Source organism: Dasypus novemcinctus, chromosome X (assembly GCF_030445035.2).
Source record: "Dasypus novemcinctus isolate mDasNov1 chromosome X, mDasNov1.1.hap2, whole genome shotgun sequence".
Taxonomy (NCBI): Eukaryota; Metazoa; Chordata; class Mammalia; order Cingulata; family Dasypodidae; genus Dasypus; species Dasypus novemcinctus.
This window is the reverse complement of record NC_080704.1, coordinates 128,509,310-128,532,343: the sequence shown is the minus strand read 5'-3', so window position 1 is coordinate 128,532,343 and position 23,034 is coordinate 128,509,310. Positions and strand designations below refer to the sequence as shown.

The 23,034-nt window shown below is 43.8% G+C and overlaps 1 protein-coding gene and 1 long non-coding RNA gene across 8 annotated transcripts in view; both read right to left on the bottom strand.

The window, feature by feature from the left end:
• The window catches only part of LOC101425504 (uncharacterized), a 66,581-nt gene extending 61,921 nt beyond the window's left edge, over positions 1-4,660 (bottom strand). Inside the window, exons 1-3 of the long non-coding RNA XR_001118624.4 lie at positions 4,477-4,660; positions 3,092-3,193; positions 1,724-1,852 (exon numbers count right to left, since the gene is read on the bottom strand). This is a non-coding gene — a long non-coding RNA (uncharacterized lncRNA). The remainder of the gene's footprint in view (positions 1-1,723; positions 1,853-3,091; positions 3,194-4,476) is intronic.
• Positions 4,661-16,938: 12,278 nt separating this feature from the next.
• On the bottom strand, positions 16,939-20,318 carry ZCCHC12 (zinc finger CCHC-type containing 12). Of its 7 annotated transcripts, none has more exons than XM_004458686.5 (4): positions 19,944-20,318; positions 19,459-19,568; positions 19,205-19,323; positions 16,939-18,778 (listed from the first exon to the last, which is right to left on the bottom strand). In XM_004458686.5, the coding sequence occupies exon 4, from the start codon at positions 18,675-18,677 to the stop codon at positions 17,469-17,471; it is 1,209 nt and encodes a 402-aa protein (XP_004458743.1). In that variant the 5' UTR covers positions 18,678-18,778; positions 19,205-19,323; positions 19,459-19,568; positions 19,944-20,318; the 3' UTR covers positions 16,939-17,468. The 7 variants fall into 7 exon arrangements, with proteins under 7 accessions (XP_004458743.1, XP_004458741.1, XP_012380681.1 ...); XM_004458684.4 differs by having other exon boundaries at positions 19,205-19,318; positions 19,462-19,568; positions 19,944-20,161; XM_012525227.3 differs by having other exon boundaries at positions 19,529-19,568; positions 19,944-20,161.
• Between the last annotated feature and the right edge of the window lie 2,716 nt (positions 20,319-23,034).

The following is a 23,034-nucleotide window of genomic DNA, read 5'->3' as shown; positions in this document are numbered from 1 at the left end:
TATTAATAGGAATTTTACCATAAGCAAGTCCTTTTCCTTCTCCTTCATTTATTTACTATATTTATTCAATTATTTATTTATATAATTATAGACTCATGGATTCTTATTTTACTCTATGGGTTTTTTTTAAAAGATTTATTTATTTTTCTCCCCTTGCCCCCCACCCAGTTGTCTGCTTGCTGTGTTCTTCTGTGTGACCGCTTCCATCCTTATCAGTGGCACCGGGAATCTGTGTTTCTTTTTTTGCATCATCTTGTTGTGTCACCTCTCCGTGTGTGCGGCACCATTCTTGGGCAGGCTGCACTTTCTTTCACGCTAGGTGGCTCTCCTTATGGGGCGCACTCCTTGCGCGTGGGGCTCCCCGACGCAGGGGACAACCCTGCGTGGCGGGGCACTCCTTGCACGCATCAGCACTGTGCATGGGCCAGCTCCACACAGGTCAAGGAGGCCCGGGGTTTGAACTGCAAACCTCCCATGTGGTAGGCAGATGCCCTATCCATTGGGCCAAGTCTGCTTCCATTACTATCATTACTTATTTTGTTGCTTAGATTGTCCTAGATTTGGCCATTGGGAGCCTCTTTAAGTAGGTTTCTGTGTGCTTCGAATATTATTCCATGAGCACTTTCTTACTTTCCAAAAGAAGACATTCCATGCTCATCTTATATTCTCCCTACCCCAGCCCTGGGATCAGCCATTTCTCCAAGAAGCCCCAGTTACTTTTACTTGGAAAATGGTATTTTAAAACCAAGATCTGAGTACTAGGTGTGCTCACTGGTATTGGGTAGTGTGTTAAGTAATAATAATAAAGGTTTGCTAAGAATCCTACGTGAGCACTGAGGCAAGGCAGTGAAATCAGGGTAAGCAGTCAGAGAAGGCTTCTGGGAGGAGACGGCACCCGAACTGAATTCAAAGCCTAAGTAAGAGCTTAGCTAGATGAATGGAACACCAACTAGCTAGCTAAGCTGTTGATAAAGCTTATGAGGTATTATTTAACTTGATGAATTTTGTTTTTCTATGGGCTGGCCCTCACCTCAGCTTTGCACAATAAGAAATCCAATCCTTACGTGACCTAGAGTCATCTGAAATTGGGAATCCTGACAAATGATAATAAAGCTCAGGTGAGAATAAGGTTTATAAATCAGAATATCAATTTGTTAATATAACTGTGAAACGGGCATTCTCTCCCCATAGGCAGACCTACTAAAACAATTTTCTGGTAAGTCTAGAATAAGGATTGGCACACCTATTCTATAAAGGGTCAGATAGTAAATATTTTAGGCTTCTTGGGCTATATGCAGTGTATGTTGCAACTACTTAACTCTGCCATTATAGGGTGAAAGCAGTCAAAGACAATATGTAAATAAATGAATGTGGCTGTGTTCCAATAAAACTTAATTTAAAAAACCAGATAGTGGGCCAGATTTGGCCCACAGGCCATAGTTTGCCAAACCCAGGACTAGAGTAAGAACAGATGAGGAGTTATATGATCCAAATGCTTAATCACATTAGGCTTTGGTAGCTTGATGTGTTTATCAATGCAATAGAGATACACATACTTCAAGAATCAGACTGGGCATGTTTTCAGGCAGGGTACCTTCCCTCCTGAACAGTGCTTAAATGAACATTGTCCACATTTGCCTCTCTCATTCTTTTTTCTATCTGCTAAGTATCCTACAAAATCCTAACCCATTTTAAAGTTTGGGTATAAGAAAGCTCTACTTACCAGTAAAACTCCAAGGGACATGGCAGCAGTATCAGTATACATTCTGCTGTTATTTCAGAGAGAAGATCTTAATCCTTTGTTACTTGCAAAAACAAAGAGAGAGTACACTCAATTCCTTTATGTGTTCCCCTAGAAAAACAGACAGGTTTGCAACTATTAATACTTAGAAGAGGCACAGGCATGTAAGCTCTATAAGGGCAGAGATTGATTTTTAAAATAAAAATAATCATTTATATTTACAAAAGCAGTGTAGATTGATTGTGGAAAAGTAGAAAACAAAAATAAGTACCCCAAACAAATTGAAAACAAGGACTCAGATACTTGTACACCAATGTTCATAGCAGCATTATTCACATTAGACAAAAACTAGAGGCAACACATGTGTCTATCAACAGATGACTGGATAATCAAAACATGGTATATATACACAATGGAATATTATTCAGACATAAATAGGAATGAAGTTCTGATCCATGCTAAAACATAGATGAATCTTGAAATCATTGAGTTGAATGAAATAAGCCACACACAGACATAAATGGACAAATATTGTATGATTCCACTTATATGAAAGACCTAGAATTAGCAAATTCATAAAAAGTAGATGAGAGGTTAACAGGGGCTGGGGGACAAGAGTAGAATAGTGAGTTATTGCTTATTAGGGGAAGAGTTTCTGTTTGGGGTGATGAAAAAGTTTTGGTAATGTATGGTGGTAAAGGTAGCCCAACATTGTGAATGTAATTAATATTACTGAATTGTAAAATTGAACTTATTAAAATGGGAAACTGTATTTTACACACATACATATATATGTTACTACAGCGAAAAAAGTTTTAAGTTCTAAAGAAGGAAAAAAAGTTAAACATAGTCCCTATCCAGAAATTACCACTGCTAACAGCTTACTATATATCCTTCCAGATCTTTTCCTAAGAATATATAATATATATGCATTTTCTACCAAAATAAGACACTGTAAATGTTTTGTAACTGCCTTTTTCAGTTAACAACCTCTACTTTTCCATACTAGTAAGTTTTCATCTAATATCCATTCATATTCAAATGTCTATAATTTCCCCCCATGTCCTTTTAAGGCTATTTTGTGCAACTCAGGACCCAATCCCAAACTACATACTGCATCTTTAAGTCTCTTTTCATTTAGAATATTATCCTTCTTCAGAAAAAGAATTTGTCTGCTCTATCCCCAATGTCTATACCAGTTCTTGGCACACATTAGCTCATTAAATATTTATAAAATTAATTTCTCAAAAATAGGGTTAGAAGGATTCGCCATAGAGTTTATCTCATTTACTCACTACCCTTCATTTTAAAGATTACGAAAATGAAGACCAGAGAAGTGAAGAGACTTACTCAAGATCACAGCAAGAACCTGGCAATTGCTTTCCGTTCCTCTGTTCATTTTAGTAAACCGAGTTGGCAACCATTTCCATGAAGGGTCAGATAGTAAAAATTCTGGCATTAGGGACCAAGAAGCAAGATCATGAATTTTATATAAGTTACTTATATGACAAGAAGGAAAACAAATTTTTATAGATGAAATTCAACATTTAGTAATAATAATTGACTACAAGTTTTTGTAATAGAAGTCTAGTAATGAAAATCATGTCAAGAGTAACATTTTGCTTAGTTGAGGTTCAAAATTTGTGTTCCCTATCATCACATTAATTGCAAATGTTCATCTGAAAAAACATTCTTAGCTTAGCTTGCTGGCCATAGTTTGCCAACCTCTGTACTACATGTCTGCATATCTGTGATTTGGCTTTTCCCTAAAAATTCGAGTGAAAATAACATTCCTTTTAATTGACAGATACAATTGGGCTCTGGCTTACTGGAGTTATATGGAAATGAGGAAAACTCCTCAGCTACTCCTTTAAAATGTATACCTGTCTTACTTCAGTTACTACATTCCTAACTGTTGAGCAGATAAGTGGTTACTTAGAGCCAGAGGTGGGAGGGGGAATTGACTGCAAACAGGCTTATGGGAAATTGGGGGAGTAATGGAAACGTTCTAAAACTGGATTGTAGTGATGGTTGTGCAACTCTGTAAATCTACTAAAAATAATTGTATTGTACACTTCATTCTCTCTCTCTCACCAGCCTCCGCCCCCCCCCCTCCCGTTTAAGTTTGAGTGTACCTAAGGCCCCCTATTCCCAGCAATAAATTGTAGTCAGGTAACAAATTAACTTTCGGAACTCTCAAATCTTTCTCACAACCAGAAGAATAGCTATACTGTGTATCGATGAAAAAAAAAAAAGTTTTTTGACAACTTGGCTAGTGCTTGTTGGGAAAGGATGTCCTGCCAAATCAGCCAAGTGACACAAAAACACAAACTCTACTCACTAGGCTCGCTCCTGTGGGGGTACTCCGGGAGAACGCGCATCTACCCAACCACCATGGGGAGGTGCAAGGGGCTGTAACAGATAGCGCCTCTCCGCGCTGGTGGAAGGGTAGGACAAAGACTCTCTCTCTTTTTTTTTTTTTTTTTTTTTTTTTTTGCATTGCGGGAAGCGCAAAAACTGCTACAATGTCAGGGTGAGGCATTGCCTCCTGGGGCCTCCCGGGGCCCGGGAAACTCAAGGCAGTTGCTGTAAGGGTCGCCGGGAAATGACAGAGAAGCGCGCCCGGACTTCAGTCGCTTTCGCCGCTATAACCCCACCATGTGGCCAAAGCTGAGCTAAAGGAGAAGGAGGCCGAGAGAGGAAAGCAACCTGACCCGTGACCTCTCCCTTCTCACGGTCTCATTCCGGACTCCAGTAGATGAGCACCATCGTCCCCGCACGCGACGCCCCGTCGCAGGCCGCCACCCCTCCCGGGAAAGGCGATTGTTTCACCACGCCCCCTGGTTACCGGAAGCGGGTGCAGCCGGCGAGGTAGGATCTAGCCTGGCCGGCCCCTGTGTGGGCGGGCCGCCGACTTCCGGAATGCAGGGTCCTGCGGCGGAAATGGCTGCGCGGCTGGCGGCCGGCCGGGCGGGCGGGGCGGGGTGGAACGGAACAGACCGAGGCCAAACTGGAGTAGGTGGAGGCCTTGAGCTTCCTCCTTTTCCCTTCTCCCCAAAGAGGTCCTAATGACTAAAGGATTATTTTGAATTAGGATCCCAGCTCCCTTCAGCAAAAACGGAACAGAAATTAACCCAGTGTGGGCACATTCGTTCAATGTGGCTTTATTGAGGTCCCTGAAAAGATGTGTTTGTATTGGTAGCTGTGTGTATGTGGGCAGCTCTGGGCCTCAGTTTCCTCCTATATAAAATAGGGCCAATAATTGTATCAACTTAACAAGGTGTTTGTGAGAAGTAAATAAAATAATCCACCCAAAGGATATAGCAGACAGATTAGAGCTAGCTATTTGTTTATCAGGGTTTAGAAAACACCTAAGAGTGGGCGTCATTTTTCCTCAGGATTCAGGGAAACGAAAGGATTTTGACACTGCAAAATAAACATAGACCTAAGGTGAATTATTCATAAAAATTAAAACTAGCACCGTTAATCCCCACACTCAGCCTGGATGCTGAGCAGAAAAACCACACTTATTATCTACATAAACATGACTTTTATTTATGTTTTAAAGACTTATTTTTTTTTTATTTCTCTCCAACCCCCCCCCCCAGGTGTCTGCTGTCTGTGTCCATTCGCTGTGTGTTCTGTGACCGCGTCTATCCTTAGAATCTGTGTTTCTTTTTGTTGCGTCATCTTGTGGTGTCTGTTCTCCATGTGTGCGGCACCATTCCCAGGCAGGCTGCGCTTTCTTTCGCACTGGGCGGCTCTTCTTATGAGGCGCACTCCTGGCGCATGGGGTTCCCCTAGGCGGGGACACCCCTGCATGGCAGGGCACTCCTTGCGCGCATCAGCGCTGTGCATGGGCCAGCTCGACACGGGTCAAGGAGGCCCGGGATTTGAACCCAGGACCTCCCATGTGGTAGGCAGACGCCCTATCCATTGGGCCAAGTCTGCTTCTCCTAAACATGACTTTTAAATTCCAACTGTCTTTGTTAGCATTTTACTTTTCCAGGACTCCCCTGTGGCAAATGGATTGATTTTCATTACAGGAACTTCCTCCTCCCCAAGACCTATTGATTCTCTAAGGAAAGCATTAACAGTTTGTGCCGTAAGATTCTTTGAATCCCTCAAAATCATCCCCTTGCTGTTTCCATCAGTCCTAGACTGTTGTGTCATGATTCTTACCCAACCCTCATCAAGTCTCCACATTGAAAGATCGCCCTTAAACTAAACTTTCATTTCTGACCTTTCCTTCCCCCAGCCCCAAACTGCCAAAGCTTTGCAAGGGGTATTCTCCCTTACTGAGGTAAGCAATAAACTCAACTTTGTTGTATCAACAGGTTGTTCGGTGATATTGGGGAGTCCATGCTTGACAGTTTCAGTGTTTTTGCCAAGATCCAGTCGAGGCAGGGAACTCTTCACCTCAGCTCAAGTCCCTGGACTTGGAAACAGCATGCAGGAGCACTTGAACTTGAACCCTCAGCTCTGTGCTTTCTGACGGTAAGGTAAGTAAGTTTTACAACGATCAGAACTCTTTTCGCAGGAGCTCCCAATTGCTGAGGATAATAATAGTCCTAAGGCTCTCATACCACCCCCTCGGAGAAGCTGTTCTTGACCACCTGGATTTTAGGGCCCTGCTCTGTGTTCCGACTGCTCCTTAGGGCTCACCCTGCCATGGCTTTCACCACACTTGTTTTATTTTCAATGAACCACTGCACATAATGGCATGCCCAGGGCACAAGGGGTCCCTGCATTATAATTGTGAGATATACCTGTGATGTGGCTGGCGTCTGGGTGATTTTGTTAGAAAATCTTCCTCCCCACTCCCACTGCTTCACCCACCATCTCTGACTAAGCTTGATTTCTCTCCATTCATTTAAATCTTCTAATAGAGTGCTCAGAAGAGTTTTTCCATATTCTTCTAAATCTTACAGATTTTATATTAATGTTCCTTGTTATTTTATTTTAAGATCTCTTTCCAGTAATTCTCTTGCTTTTCCAGAAAACATACTGACTACAATTAGTAATCCGTATTTGTCAGCCAGTGACAGTGTTTTTTTCTTGTAGGATTTTTTTTTTTATATGTTACTATATTGGTTCAGGTTTTACCCCCTTGTTCCTCTTTTCTGCCAAACAATCTTTGTTTTTTGCTATCAAGATTATTGTATTATTAAAAAAGAACAAAACTGATTTTATAAATATATGCAAAACTTTAACCTCAATGTATATGTACATTATACATATAATGTAGCAGTTTGATATGGTTATGAATTCCAAAAATAGACATTGAATTATGTTTGTAAACTGGTCTGAACCTGGGCATGATTAAGTTATAATTAGAGCATTGATTGGGCCACGTCATTAGGGCATTGCGTACACACCAAGAAGTGGGGACTCACAGATAAAAGGCATCGCAAAAGACAGAGTTGAGGGTTTTTTAATGCTGGGGTTTTTTATGTTGAAATTTGATGCTGAAGCATTAAGCTGGAGCCCCAGGAAGTAAGCTCACAGAGGAAAAAGAAGCAAGCCCCTGGAAGAGAGGAACCTGAATCCAGATAGAAGCAAGACCCTGGAAGGGAGGAACCCAGGAAGCCTGAACCCTAACAGATGTCTGCAGCCATCTTGCTCCAACCCATGAAAATAGACTTTGGTGAGGGAAGTAACCTATGCTTTATGGCCTGGTATCTGTAAGCTCCTACCACAAATAAATACCCTTTATAAAAACCAACCGATTTCTGGTATTTTGCAGCAGCACCCCTTTGGCTGACTGATACATGTAATTACACTCATATGTAGAGATAGAGAAAAGGTTTAAAAGAAATATGCCAAAATGTTCACTGTTTGATTTAGTTCTTCTCTTTATATATACTTTTATGACCATTTAAATATTAACCATAGAAAATGTTTTACATAATTTTGTGACATTTTAAATATTCTACTTTTATTTTAAAAAACTAAAATTATTTAATAAATAAACTGGTTTTACAAAATATTCTTGCAGACAGAGAAGGAAAAAATTTACATGTCATCACTTGGGTTTCAGATATCAATGACATTAAACAAATTCTATTTTCGATTATCTTTCCTGAGCCAAATTAGATCTTGATCCATTCAGGATATTTTAAATCAACCTCTATCATGTTCCCCCTAGTAAAAATTAAATTATTTTACTTTAAAATTTAATTTGTTTTTCAAGCTGCTTAAACCTGTGCTTGATGACCAGAAACTGGTCAGGTGTTCATCTCTGACTACTTCCCTATCCCAGTAACTTATTTTCTACTCTGATACTGGGTTTCTCAGCAATATCAATATTTTTACTTGAAATATATGATGGAATGTTCACAAGCACTGGAGCCAGACTTACCATCTGCTTACTAGCTGTATAACCATAGTTACTATACCTTGCTAAGACTCACTTATCTCCTGTAAAATAGGGCTAATAGTTCTTATTGTATTATTGGCATGTTCACCACATAGCAGTTGAAAATAATATTCATCATTATTACTCGTGATTATTTTTTAATAGAAGGAAAATAGCAAACAGTAGCCAAAACCATTCATATTTTACAGAGTAATTGTTTTTAATATTTACAAATGCACATGGGGTGACTGGAAATTTAAAACACTGAAACCTGAAGTTCAATGATGTGACATAGACGAAGCTACAGAGAAACCCATCTCCTACCTTCTGCCATTCTAGGAGTGGACGGCCCAACTGTGTAACACTTAAACTGGGGAAGTGAGAAGCAAGGAATTGATCTAGAATGTCTTCCAGGTTTCTGATCTCCTCAACTAGGTGAATGGTGGTTCAGCAATGTGCACTGTTCTCTTGTTGACTATCTCCTCTCTGGCATCACCCACACCAAGAGAGCAGCCATAATAAAGGCTGTTATTCTCTGAACACCTACTGTATGCCAGGCACTTCACATTCATTCATTCTAGCCACAAACATTTATTGAAATTCGGCTATGTTCCAAGCAGTGTTCTAGGAGCTGGAGATGCACCAGTGAACTAAGCAGACTAAAATGGCTACCCTTGTTTAAGTTATAGTTTATTGGGGAGAGAAAGCAATAAACAATTGATGTAATCAATCAGTTAATTATGTAGTATAATAAAAGAGAGGTCTGTGATGGAAAAATAGCACAGGGAAGGGGGCATGGGAGTGCTGATGGATAGGTGTGCAGTTTTAAATGGTCATTGAGAGGGTGACATTTGAACAAATATTAATACTTGAACACAGTGAGGGATCAAGGCACGAGAATATCTGGAGAAACAGTTAGCACATCTGAGGTGTGATATATCTGAAGGGTATGCCAGGATATCCAACAACACTTTACTGGGCAAGGGGGATATAAGCCTGGTGGTGAAGATGGCAATTATAGCAAAGTGATAAATATTACATAGGATATAGGGAATGACCTTTAGCAGAGTCAGACAAAACTGGCCTGAGGAAGTACCATGTCACCTGATAATTGAAGTTTGACAAGGTTTTTAGCAGGTGAGGGGGATGGGACCCAGGCTGATGGGACAGCATGTCTGATGTCCTGGGGGTGAGTAATAAGATGGCCTGGTAGGTCAGTGGTCTTTCAACCTTTTTTCTAGAGAGGCCACACTTCATTTCTTGAGTTAGTCCTAGTAAACTGAAGGTACATCCAGTGTAGCATTCCATTACAAGTATGAAGCCCAATTTATTCAAACTTTTCTTATGGTCTTTTATGTTGTTTCTACTTTTCCACTATTATAGAAAAAAGCTGGAGTCACTCTCTTCTAAAAGAAACACTCTAGTTGTTTTTATTAATAATCAGAGCTCAATGAATGAGATATGTATCTTAATTTGGAGGCAAAACTAAAATATTCCACTACTCTGCCCATCAGTACTTAAGAGGAAGTACGTCTAAGACTTTGGCCCCAGCAATTGTGATGGAGGTTAACTTACTGTCTTATAACAGAAAGTGCATCAGCTTTGGAGTTAGCCAGATGTGGAGTCAAATCCTGAAATTCCTACTTACTATGCCAGGCAAGTTACTTATCTCTCTGTCCTAACCAGTGTTAGATAGCTATTATTATATCTACCTCACTCAGTGGTTCTTAAGATTATATGAGCTAATATTTGTATAATATCCAGTATATAATAGTGCTCAATAAAAGTTATCTGGAACTATTACTGCTATTATTATTATTGTTATTGAGAATATGAAAAAACTATGTATTGGTCAACATAAATAGTTCAAATAAGGAAATACCATGGACATCTAGAAAAAATTTCTGACTTTAGAAATTAGAGGAAAGCGGATTTGGCCCAACAGATAGGGCATCCACCTACCACATGGGAGGTCCAGGGTTCAAACCCAGGGCCTCCTTGACCCATGTGGAGCTGGCCTACATGCAGTGCTGATGTGTGCAAGGAGTGCCGTGCCAGGCAGGGGTGTCCCCCACATAGGGGAGCCCCAAGTGCAAGGCGTGCACCCTGTAAGGAGAGCCGCCCAGCGCAAAAAAAAGCACAGCCTGCCTAGGAATGGTGCCACACACAGGGAGAGCTGATGCAGCAAGATGATACAACAAAATGAGACACAGATTCCAGGTGCCACTGACAAGAATACAAGCGGACACAAAAGAACACACAGTGAATGGACACAGAGAGCAGACAACTGTGGGGGGTGGAAGTGGGGAAGGAGAGAAATAAATAAAAAATCTTTAGAGAAATATAGCAAAACTGTAAGAATATTGGGGAAAATATAAAATTGTATAATCAACATGATAGGAAGAGAAAGGTGTGAATAGTGCACAGGCATTTTTTCTTTTCTCTCCAATGAATGAAAGTTGGAATTTGCCATTATTGCCTTCTTTGTATCCCATGCTAACATTTGAGGAAATAAATTGAGATTTTTCTTTGCTGAGTCAGATAAAATGAACTCTAACAAGAAAATTAAAATATGTGAAAATGTTGATGTTACTTTTTTATAATTTATTTTTTATTTATTTTTCCCTGCCCTGACATGGCTCCCTCATTTGTCTGCTCCATGTTTCCGCTCACTGTTTTCACTTGATGTGCCTACTCATTGTCTGTTGTCTGCTCATCTTCTTTCAGAGGCACCAGGAATTGAACCCAGGACCTCCCATGTGGGAGGTGGGTGCCCAACTGTTTGAGTCACATACACTCCCTGCATGTTGTGTGTGCTTGTTGTCTGCTTGTTGTGTCTGCTCTTCTCCTTTAGGAGGTGCTGGAACCAAACTAGAGACCTCCCATGTGGGAAGCAAGTGCCCAATTGCTTGAGCCACATCTGCTCCCTTAATGTCATTTTTAAAGGGAAATTTAGTAATTGTTGTTTTTGCATTTGGAGAGAAGTGACAATAATAATGAATAATGAGATAAATTCAGAAATTTTTGCAAAGAAAAAAAGCTAAGGTAAACATTTTTTTTCCGTAGAAAATCAGCTCCTGGCAGATTTTAAACATGGAACTATATTGGTGTCCTTTACTATTATTACTATTTACCATCTTTGTGACCCTGAAATAAGCTCAAACCTCCTCCTTCTCAAATCTGTATGTGCTAACAGTGAGTGTATCCCAAAATTCATTGTTAAGTGGAACAAAAAAGTTACCCACAATTACCCAGTGGGACTTCCTTTGTGTATTTAATATGTGCTATTTGTTTTCTTTGGGAACCATTTATATCAGTTGTTTTCATTCAGGGGCAATTTTCCCCAAGGGGGCATTCGGCAGTGTCTAGAGACAATTTTGGTTGTCAAAACTTGGGGGGAGGGTTACTGACATCTAGTGGGCAGAGTCCAGGGATGCTGCTAAACATCCTGCATGCACAGGGCAGCCCCTCAAAACACATAATGACCCAGCCCAGAGCATCAACAGTGTCGAGGTTCAGTGATCCTGGTTTATATGTTTTGTTAATAAAATTTTCTTGAAGTGTATCATTCATACATGAACATATATAAACAATAAGTATGTAGTAAAAGTTGTGAATTTATAAAACAAGCATGCATATCCTCATACAAGGCTCCTCTCCATCTCCCTACCACCAACACCTTGCATTATTGTGAAATATTTGTTACAAACTATGAAAGAGCATCATCAAAATATTACTACTAACTATAGCCCATACCTTACATTTGGTGTATTTTCCCCCAACTCACTCGATTATTAACACCCTATATTAGTATTATATATTTGTTATCGTTCATGAGAAAACATTCTCATATTTGTCCTGTTAACCACAGCCCATCATCCTCTACGGGATTCCCTGTGTTATACCATCCCATGCTTTGTACAATCCATTCAAAGTATTTGGGAAGCAGATGTGGCTCAACTGATAGAGTGTCCACCTACCACATGGGAGGTCCAGGGTTCAATACCCAGGGCCTCCTGGCCCATGTGGTGAGCTGGCCCATGCACAGTGCTGCCATGCGCAAGGAGTGCCATGCCACGCAGGGGTGTCCCTCACATAGGGGTGCCCCATGCGCAAGGAGTGCACCCCGCAAGAAGAGCCCCTCCGTGCAAAAAGCTCAACCCACCCAGGAGTGGCACCACACACATGGGGAGCAGACGCAGCAAGATGACGCAACAAAAAGAGACACAGATTCCTGGTGCCACTGACAAGAATACAAGCGGACACAGAAGAACATACAGCAAATGGACACAGAGAGCACACAACCTGGGGGGGGGGCGGGGAAGGGGAGAGAAAAAAATTAAAAAATCTTTTTAAAAAGTTTACCCTCAGTGACTCTCATTTTCATCACAGAATTGTGCTGTCATCTAAAGTAAACATTTTTAGTCATAAACATTTGTACACTTGTCCAGTTTACTTAGCATTGGTTTTAGGAAGTCAAACCCCTAGATCCAAGGGTTTTCATATTTCAATCTTAGATGCATTCCCCAGTCAGCCTTCCAGACTTTATCAATTCTCAGTCTTACCAGCAGTGTGGGAGAGAGACTGTTTGCCCACATCCTTACCAACAATTTGTTATTTTTAGTATCATATCCTGTAAATTGGGTATAAAATAAATATGAGGAAAAAGGTTTCATACTCCAAGAAGGAATTTGCTTAAACTGATATTTTTTCTGCCTTGGTTAATAAATGAGACCAAGGTCATCCTACTGTGCAGACTTTAGGTCAGGAGTATGACAATCAGAAACTGGCACCCAGAACCCAACCAATAGAATTATGTGATGTTTTTTGTACTGATTACTTTAGGAGCAGTTTTATATTACAACTGTGAAGACTTCATGCTTTTGGGAGAGACACATCTGAAGTTGAATTCCAGCTCCAGTACTTTCTAGCTCTGTGACTTTGGGCAAGTAACTATAACTGTGTGCCTCAGAGTTCTCATCTGTAAAATGGGGGTGGTGAACATGGTACATATCTGAGGGAGCTCTTGTAAGAGGCCGTAACAAGTTCTGAGTTCTGGTGTGAGAGGATCTGCGGCAGCTGGGGATCCACACATCCTGTTGGGGTAAAGCCACAAGACCCAACCCCACTTTCTCTGCTTCTTTTTATCCTGCCCTTGAGATTCCTGGCAGTAGCAAGATTTCAGGGTTACCTTGATCTTAAAAAAAGCAAACTCCTCAGACTTCAGTCATGCCTCCTTTCCACGTTACACTGGCGAGCCTTTGTGTCACTCTGAGTTCAGCTCCCCTCATCCCTACTTCCCATCAGAGGCTAAGGGGAAGGGTTGGGTGGGGGAAGGCTTGGCTGCTCTTTGGCTATCTGAAAGGATAGAGGGGTTTCATGTGGGAAAGGAGAATTCCCTGGGGGTACACAAACCATGTGGAAGAGTGGCCCAGTGTCCTTCCTGCTCACGGAATCCACAATCCCCCTCAGCATTCAATGTTCCCTTATCATCCAGTTGTCATCATCATCATCATCATCATCGTTAAACTTCCTGACATTTCTGGATCCACTGTCATGCCTGCCAGAATCCAAACTCAGGGCAACTACTGGAACCAGATGAATGCGTCCTCAGATTAACTAAAGAAGCACTGTCTGCATGGTATGGATAGTATTTAATTTTATCCATCCTTCCTCCTTTATAGCAGAGTAGTGCATTCTAGCAAAGGAATAGTGGCTACCATCTCTTAAGGGCTTACAACGGACCAGCCGTGTGTTAAAGGTCCATACACATGGCATACCTGGAAACGGAGGATCTGGATCTTATTATCCTGAATTTACTGACCTCAGTCCTCATTTGCTATGTGCAGATAATAACATACATCATAGAGCACTATGAACTCATGAGAGCTGATACATGTAAAGAAGCATAGTTTTTGGAGTCATACTCCCTGGAGTCTGACCCCTGGCTCCACTGCTAACTAGCTGCATGACCTTAGGCATGATTCTTGACTTTCCAGCCTGTTTCTTCATCCCCTCTTATGGGGATGCTATAAGGATTAAAGGAGCTAATGCATTTGAAGGGCTGGCACACAATAAGCTCTTAATAAATCACAGTTATAAGGGTTTTTATTTTTATTACTATTACTATTATTTTTTTATTATTGAAGGTTCAGAAAGAGGAAAAATTCAGCAAAGGAGACTGAGAAGTGGGTACCGAAAAAGGTCAGGGAGGAGGGAACTATGAGGCTGGTGTCATGGAAACCAAGGAAAAATAATGTCAGGAAGGAGGGAGATAATGCAAACGGGTACTCAGAGGTTAGTTTCTCCTAGCAAGACAAAAGATTGATTTTTCATCTCTTAGCAACCTATAAGAATGAAGGGAGAAAGGAAGGATTTTTTTAAAAACTACAGCTTTAAATGAAGGGTATCAGACACGAAATTCTCTAAAAGCCTTCTTTCAGCCTTTTAGTCTGCTCTGAGTGCCCAGGTGTTGATTCCGGGACGTCCAATTAGAAAGATAATTATTTCTTGAATAAAGGTAATGCCAATGTCACATAAGTGAAATAACAAAGAAATATCAGATTTATATCATGTTGATAAAATGAGAAATCCAACAATTTCAAGTTTATTCAACAGAGAAGAGGATAGAGAAGAGGGAAGGAAAAGGGGATGAGTCACAGAACAGGTTTTCAAAGCCAAGAGAGGGAAGAAAATGGAGATGAATCATAGAACAGGTTTTCAAAAGAGCACTTTATACTGAATCCCCATGTTAACTCCAGTGAAGAGGAGGGCTGTGGTATTACGAAGTTAATTTATCTTTCTTTTCATCATTTTACTCTCCTAGATGCCAGAAAGAAATTATAGCAGCATGCACTGTGTTTTGCAGTAAAACATTCAACAAGTTGAATAGAGTAAATAAAGTAAAATTGAGAAAAGCTTAGCAGGAAATGGAATGACATTCTAATCTGGGAGAGATAAGTGGACAGATACCCAAGAATAGATGTAGGGAAGGGTAAGGAGAAATAAAGGTCTATACGCCTATGAGAGCTGCGGGATAGTGGGGTCCCTGTGGCCTTGGAGGGCATGGGTGGAGCTGCCTCCTGCCTGGGGGATGGTAGGGGAGTGGTCTCCCGTGGCTGTGGAGAGATGGAGGTTATTGCCAGGGGTCCAGAACTGCCCCCAAAGAGATGCAAGGAGTGGGCCTCTTGAGTCTTTGCTCCTGGCCCACTTCTCAAGTAAAGAGTCTGAGGCAGAGGGGGCCCTCACAGCCTCCTCCTGGCTATGAGGGCTAAGGAGACTGAGCAGTCATCAAATGCTGGAGGGAATGGTGGTATTGATTAGAGCACAGGAGGCTGAGCCTCACCCACTTGGCAAAGAGATGAGTGTGGCTTCAGTGGAGGAGGGTGGTTGTAAAGTCAGATTGTGGGATGATGGAGCAGGAGCAAGAAGCCAGGAAGGAGCTGACGTGGTGTGTCTGGAAAGAGAAGCGCTTCAAGTCAGGTGCTGGGCGCAGCAGTCCAGGGAAGGCTGAAGCAGGCTTCTTGCAGTGCCTGGCCTCTACCCCTCCCTGGGGATATCAGCCTGCACCCTCTTTGTCCCTACTGAGCGGGCCATCAACTTCTAGCAAAATTAGAACCCCAACGCCCAACCCTGGGACCCTGAAAATGTACCCTCTCTGGAACAACACAGCCCCAGAGTTGTTTGGAATCCTGGGGTCTAGGATTCCTACCAAGCTTCCTGTTTCTGTCAGCCTATGAATCCCCCTGGTCATCATGCACTCACTCCCTCTCTACACATACAGCTCTGCTTTCTCTTCCCTGACACACCCTCTCCCCCTGCTCCACGTCCTGTCCTCTCAGCCCTGTGGAGCCCTATTCCTGTGTGAAACTCTCTCAGGCCCTCAGGTCTGCTCATTCATTTCATTCTCCACCTGCCGCTTTAAAAATGAATTCATCCCCTTACCAGCCTTGTCCTGCTCACAAGGATGGGGACTTATGCACCCACAAGCAACATGGGGACTCTTGTTGGCTGAGGTCATACATGTCCTCTACTATCATCCTCCTGAATGAGACCAGGAGATGACACGGGCACGTTCCTGAGGGCCAGTTTCCTGGGAAGGTCCCTCTCTGCTCTCCCTTCCCAGTGAACGCCCTCAGCTCTGCTAAAATGGTGTGGGGCTTCCTGGCTTTCTGATTCTATGTTCCTCCACATGCCCTAGAAACTTGGTTTTCTAGATTGGTGTTCATCCCTCCCCAGCTATTACCAAGTCTTGGGGTGAGTCCTTGGGCTGCCCATGCCTCTAGCATGTAGCTTCAGAGTTTACTGGGTGAGGCTTGGATGCAATCAGAAACAGCCTTTAGGTGCTGAATTCCCATAAGTAGTTGCTTCTCCCCTCTCCTTAAATGGGGAAGAGGCAGAGGGTAGAATCTTTTTGTGACCAGGATGTTGTCCTGAAGCAGCAGCAGCAATCTAAAGAATTTACCCAGAGAAGGGAGAGCTATTGCTCCCCAGAGTGAATAGGAATACCTCAGCATCAGACTCTCCCAGCGTCGCACTCCTCTGGGATACATTAGAGAAGAAAGCATTGGGGTATTGTCAACTAGTGGGCGCTCTAGTTTGACCCTCTGACCTAAGGGACAGGTCGGTTGTGGTAAGCAGCCCTGCTCCTGTACTTTTGGGGGATATTTCAGCCCATTTCGTCTTCCCTTTCCCCCATCTGTAAAATGAGGTGATAAAAAAAAACTGCACCAACCCCACCTCAGGGTATAATTCCCTCTTTATTGCTTTTTTTTAAACTATTTATTTTCATTTCTTTTTCCTTTGCTTTTTCCGAATATAATATCACAGAGACATTAAACAGATGCTGATATATATTTATTGACATAGAAAGCCTACAACATATATTATTTTGTGAAAAAATACAGAGTATAGAACAGCACTGATCTTTGATCACTTTTATCTATACATATATTTTATCTTGGTACACAGATAGAGGGAAACATCTAGAAGGACATTCATAAAAGGATTGATAATGGTTATGTAAGGATAGAGGGTTTCAGGTAATTTGTACTGTATTTTTTGTACTTTTCTTCATTGTGTGAAGGTTCAACAAGTCATTATACCACTTTCACAAAGAGAATAAAGCCATTACATTAAGGAAATAGATACACAGAAAATAGGCCCTTAGGCAGGTGGGGAGGGAGCAGGGACAGAGGTCCGGTCATCCCCCTCCACTGTACTGGTATTCAAGGCCCTTTCTCCTCCACCCCAAAGGAAAGCAGCTCTGTGGGTTAATTCATGCAATTAGGAACACGCCATCCCGTCCAATTCTCCATTCACCGGACTCTGAATATGAGTAGGGGTTCATTTAGGGCAGGGCCTAGCATCTCACTGCTGCTCAGAGGAGTCATTGGGTTCACCAGGGGCATCTTTTGACCCCTCCTCCTCCGTATGAGTCAGCTCCTGGAGGGTGATGATCAGATTCTCAAACACCTGGGCCTGGTTGCTCTCATTGTCACAGGTTTCTTTGGAGTGGCCCTCCTCCCCACAATATGAACAACGGATTATGTATTTTCGCTTCTTGGCCTTACGCTTATCCCCACTACCATCATACTTATATCCAGAACCACCACTGGTGGAAGGAGAATGGGCCCAGGAACTGTTGGGGGAATCAATGAGCAGTACATGATCCTGGGGTCTGTCCCTGCATCTGAGGGGAGTCAAGCCTGAGGATGAAAGTGGAGGATCCTGAGACTCCACCAGGATCACATCCTCATCTGAGTCTTCGAGGGTATCATCTATCTCTATCACGTTGCAGTCGGCACTGCCGATGGCTATCGGCTGGGGGCCCTGAAATGCCACAGGGCTGGCCGCTCTTTCCATGATTGACTCAGATCTTTTGGGCCGCTTCCGTTTAATAAAAGTGTCATCCCAATCCTCTTCCTCCCTTATCATTCTGATTACCTCCAGGAAACTGGGAAGCCGACCCTGCTCATTTGCATACGTCCTGAGAAGATCCTTAAGCCTGAAGCGCAGGTTCCTAGTCAGTTCAGCCCCTAAAAGGAGCTGGTGCAGGCGAGTCTGATTTGCATCTTTCTCAGCTATAATCCCTGCCTGAATAGCATTCTGGAGCTGCACCTCTAAACGGATCACATAAAGGGAGGTTTTCTCCCCCTGCGCCTGCAGGGTGTTAAAAAATTTACCATGGGCAGTCACACTGCTTTCAGACTCCCCAAACACCAATTTCATTGCCCGCAAGAAATCTGCCACACTTAGGTTGGGGTTGGCTGCCTGGAGCAATCGCATGACCTCCCGGGCAGGGCCCCTAAGGGTTTTCATCAAGCGCTTGAGCTTTTCCTCCTCAGACATATTCCAATCTGGCAGGACCCCATTGACTTGGATCAGCCAGTTTTCAAAGGTTTCTTCCCCCTGGGCTGGTACCACCCTCCCAGAGAACAACTTCATGTTTCTCTCAGCCATTCTGGCCATTAAAGGACCAAGACTCCTCCCCAGGGACCTAACCATGGAATGCGCCCAAGGTGGCAAGGGTGCATTACCCCGCCTGCTGTTACCCACATGTGCAAAGATGCTTGCCATGACTGATAATGATCGCCTGTCTAAATACAAGATGTTCAGGCTTTTTAGAAAAGCTTAATCTCAGGAGAAACCGTCAAATCAACGTTGTAGCTCAGTAGGGCCTGTAAAGGGAAAAACGGGGGGCGGGGGTCAATAACATAGCAGGCTGCAGGGAAGTAGTCTGCAGTAACATTCTCTCCCTTCCTGAGTACCCTGTGCAGTACATGTTATATCTGCGCACTGCTCTAAAAATAACCAGCCAGAGAGTGGCAATTACCAGGTGCCCATGGAACCCCTTTCTGAGCCACATCCATCCCCTCATGCTAGTCCGCCAAGAGGGAGGGCAACTGTTGCTTTGTCTTTTAGGTAATGTCATTGTGTGTGGAGCAGATATTGGACTCTCAAGACAGAACGCAACAGTCCAAGTCTCATCGAGTTGTGGGGATAAGTAAGATCTCCTTAACCTCAGGGCCTCAACCACACCCCCTTCTCAAAGTTTTCTCCGTCATTTCTCTGATTCTTACATAAGGTCAGGAACCAGCGCGCACCTTTATTTCACTCGCAGCCTCAGGTACGGTGTCCTGGGTAAGAATGCTCGCCAAGGCGTGTGGTGGGCTTCAGTCCACCCCGGCCCGCGGATCCGGGTCCTCGGGGCGTCGAGCCTGCGCTGCCGCGGAGGTGAGGGAAAGGAAGGGAAGGGTCAGAGCGAGCCTCTCTCATCCTGCCCCGCCCCAAACCCCCTTCCTTTCCCCCGGCCCCTCTCCCCCGCCTCCGCTGTCGCCAGGCAGAAAATTCTCTTTACCACCTGAATGCAAGTCGAAGTGCTGCCCCCTTCTCCCTACTACACTTCCCCCAGGAAACCGTCGGCCTACCAGCTCTGCAATCGGCCACGCAGGATTCGGCGTTGACGGCCTGCCGCGGAAAAAGGGAAAAGGGGTTGAACACCCACATCCACAAATTCCTTCCGGAGAAGAGATGAGGAGAAGCAAAGTGGAGGGGGGGGTGGGGTGAGTTCACGGCAGACTGCCGGCTATGCGATTCCCCCTGCCCTTCACTCCCCACCCACCCCCCAAAAATGCTCCCACCCCCCGCCTCAATCCAGGCAAAATCTACCCCTTGGGCAGCATCCAGTCGAGCCCCAACTCCTCCCGCAGCGCAGCCCGGCCACTTGAGTGCTCCTTGCCCTGTCTCGCGGTTATCGAGTTACCAAGTGGGAAGCCGCCCAGTGCCAGTGGGGCTTCTCCCTCCTCTCTCCGCGCCGGGCCATCGCGCCCCTCCTTTCTTTACCTGTGCTCGGCTGGTGGGCAGCGGATGCTCTGGCGTCGCTAGCCCTCTGGTCTCCGCAGCCCTGCAGGGAGAAAAGACCGACACCTCCACGGCTGCTAAGCGACCTGGGGCTGCCGTACCGAGGCGCTTCGCACAGCCGCCGTGCAAGGGGTAACCGAGTCGCGGCAGCGCGGTTCCCACGGCAGCGGCCGCTGCTTTTAGCCTCTGCCCACTGAGACAAAAGAGCGTGACGAGTGGGGTGGTGCGGCCAATCAGCGGGGCGCGGAGGCGGGCTCCTCGCCGGGCCTCCAGCCTTATGCTAATTGCTCTAGGAGTGGGAGCTGGCCCGCCGGGCGTTAAGTACACTTCCGACTCGCCGACCAGGCAGATTTGCTTGGTACCAGCGAGTTTGCGTGCCTTGCCCCCCGTCGCCTCCCACCTCTTCCCTTCTCTTCTTCCTCGGCTCAACTCCGCGTTTTGAGTCTGGATGCCTTATGGTGGGGCCGAAATCAAGTGATCAATAAAAGTTCCTCACCTTTATATAGGGGAAAAGGGGAAAAAATGAATTACCTCCTTCTGTGTGCTGTTGAGCATGCGCTGAAGTGGCAGTATGTCCCCACCAAGAGGAGAATTAAGCACCAAGGCTCTTAACCAGTACTCACTAAAGTGTGGGTGCAAGGCTGGGTGCATCACAATCATTTGGGGAACCTTGTTAGAAATGCTTGTCCCTGGGCCCTGCCGGTGGGGGATTCCGATTTACCAGGACTAGAGTTGCAAGTGATTTTCTATTTTCTATTTTTAACCAGCGCTGTAGTTGATTCTGAGTTGTAGAGAGGTTTGTGAACCATGTTCTAAATATCACATCATGCTGAGGGTAGAAAGTAAATAGCCTGCAGCCAATGTATCTGACAACAGTATCTCTGGTGAAATGCAATTCCAGAGCAGAGGTTCCTACCTGGAGTCCATGATCTTCCTAAAATTGTATACAGACTTTGGACTCTGTAGAAGGCTAAATAATGTCAATCCAAGGCTATCTGAGATCAGGTCCTAATATCTGGAACCTGTAAGTGTTACCTTTTAGAGCAGGGGTTGTTAACCTTTTTTGTTCCACGGACCCCTTTGCCAGTCAGGTGGAAACCATGGGCCCCTTACTAAGTCCACACTGTACTGTGTATAATTTAATAAATATATCACATATGCACCAACATGTCCCCACAAGAATAATGGGATTTTTTGAATTTCAATTCAAGCTCATGGACCCCTTGTTAAGAACCCCTATTTTAGAGGAAAAGGGTCTTTGCAGATGTGATTAAATTAAGGGTCTTGACATGGGAGATTATCCTAGATTACGCAGGTGGGCCCTAAATCCGATCACAAGTGTCCTTATGAGAGAGAAAGGGAGAGATTTGATGTGCATAGAAGAGGAGAAGGCAATGTGGAATGGAGGCAGAGATTTTAGTGATGCCATGACAAGCAAAGGAATACCAACAGCCACTAGAAATCAGAAGAGGCAAGAAACACATTCTCCCCTAGAGCCTCTGGAGGGGGTGAGACCCTGGTTTACCCTAATTTTGATGCATTGAAACTTATGTTGAACTTCCAGCTTCTAGAACTTGAGAGAATACATTTCTGTTGTTTCAAACCACAAATCTGTGATAATGTTTTACAGCTGCCACAAGAAACTAATACAGAGCCTGTATTTTTCTGAGTCCATTGCTTTGTAATTTTAATGGGTCTATGACCCAGAAATGGTTAAGAACAGTACCCTAACAATCTTTCTTTATTAACATCTTCTTTCTTTAACTTGTCCTTGAGGAAGAAGAATAAGAATAAAACACAATTTGACCAGACCCCCAAACCACAGCACTCTGCCATTGAAGTAGCTCTTCTGTTTCCTGGCTTGAGGATAGGTTGCTAGCTTGCCCTTTTGTGAGTTCTTGAGAGGCTTTCTCCTTTGCCAAATTTGACCTCATTGGCCCCAGAAAAGGAGCAACTCCATGAAAGAGGTTTGCAGGGCTGTCCCAAGTGAATGGGAAACCTGTTCCTTTTCTCCTTTCTTCTGGTCCTGGGAGAGCATGTGCCCCTCCCCTTCTGTAGAGTGTGTCTAGAGACCTCTGCGGGGCTTTTGGAGGTTGAATGGCATGCACTGCACAAAGTGGATGGACCAAGGGCAAAGGAATTGCTGCTGCTTGTTCTTGACTCTGATACTTAGAAGCAAGTGAACAGTCTGACACCCTTCAGCTGCTGAGGGTTTGCCAAAGTACTTCACCTGCTCCTCTCTGCCATTTAATTTCCAGCACAATACCCAGATTTTCTGGGAGTAAACAATCCAAATTTAGAGACAAAATACCTTCCATCTCAGGATTATAGGTGGAAAAGTGAGGTGGCGGTGATGGCAGCAGGGGTGGGGCAGAGTTGTGGTTGTGGTATGTAGGTGGTACAGAGAATGTAGGTTCTTCACCTCATACAGTCACAGGTGATTCTGGCAGTTACTCTTGGGTTTCCTTCATACTCTTGCTTCTGTTCCCCAGCCCCATGACATCTGACCCTGGTTCCTCAGTAGACTCTTGTTCTGTGTTTAAATTGGCTTCATCAGGAAATCTGTGATCTGCAGTTGGACCTGGTGGCATCCAAAAAGACAAAGAATAGATTTCAGAGATCTGACCAAAAAATAGTAAAAGGAAAATGGGTGTGTAAGGGTGCCTGGGTTTGGCCATTAGAATAAATCTAGTGTCTTTTTGTGCAGGCTGGGAGGAACATTTGCTAAGTTGGATCCAATTAGAACAGAGCATCCATTAATTCTGGCTTATGTTGGGGGGGGGAGCTTCCAATTGCAAGCATTCAGGCTCAGTGGCTCTAACATGACAATTTCCAATTGCAACAAGTAACCCTTAAAAAACCTGAAGGTTAGGAGCTAAGCTTTTCAGTTGAAACAATTATAACTACCCCTTTAGCTATCTGCCTCCTCTGTGCCAGGAAATTTCCATCTATTATTTATGCCTCAGCAACCCTGTTAAGACAGGCATTTGTCATCCCACTAAAGCAACTGAGGGCATGCAGGTACTTCACACTATGGCTTTGGTCCATCACACGTCAATAGGAATCCTTATGA

Bases quoted from the DNA above. Each gene is read 5' to 3' on its own strand.
- ZCCHC12 (XM_004458686.5), bottom strand. From the start codon at position 18,677: ATGGCAAGCATCTTTGCACATGTGGGTAACAGCAGGCGGGGTAATGCA.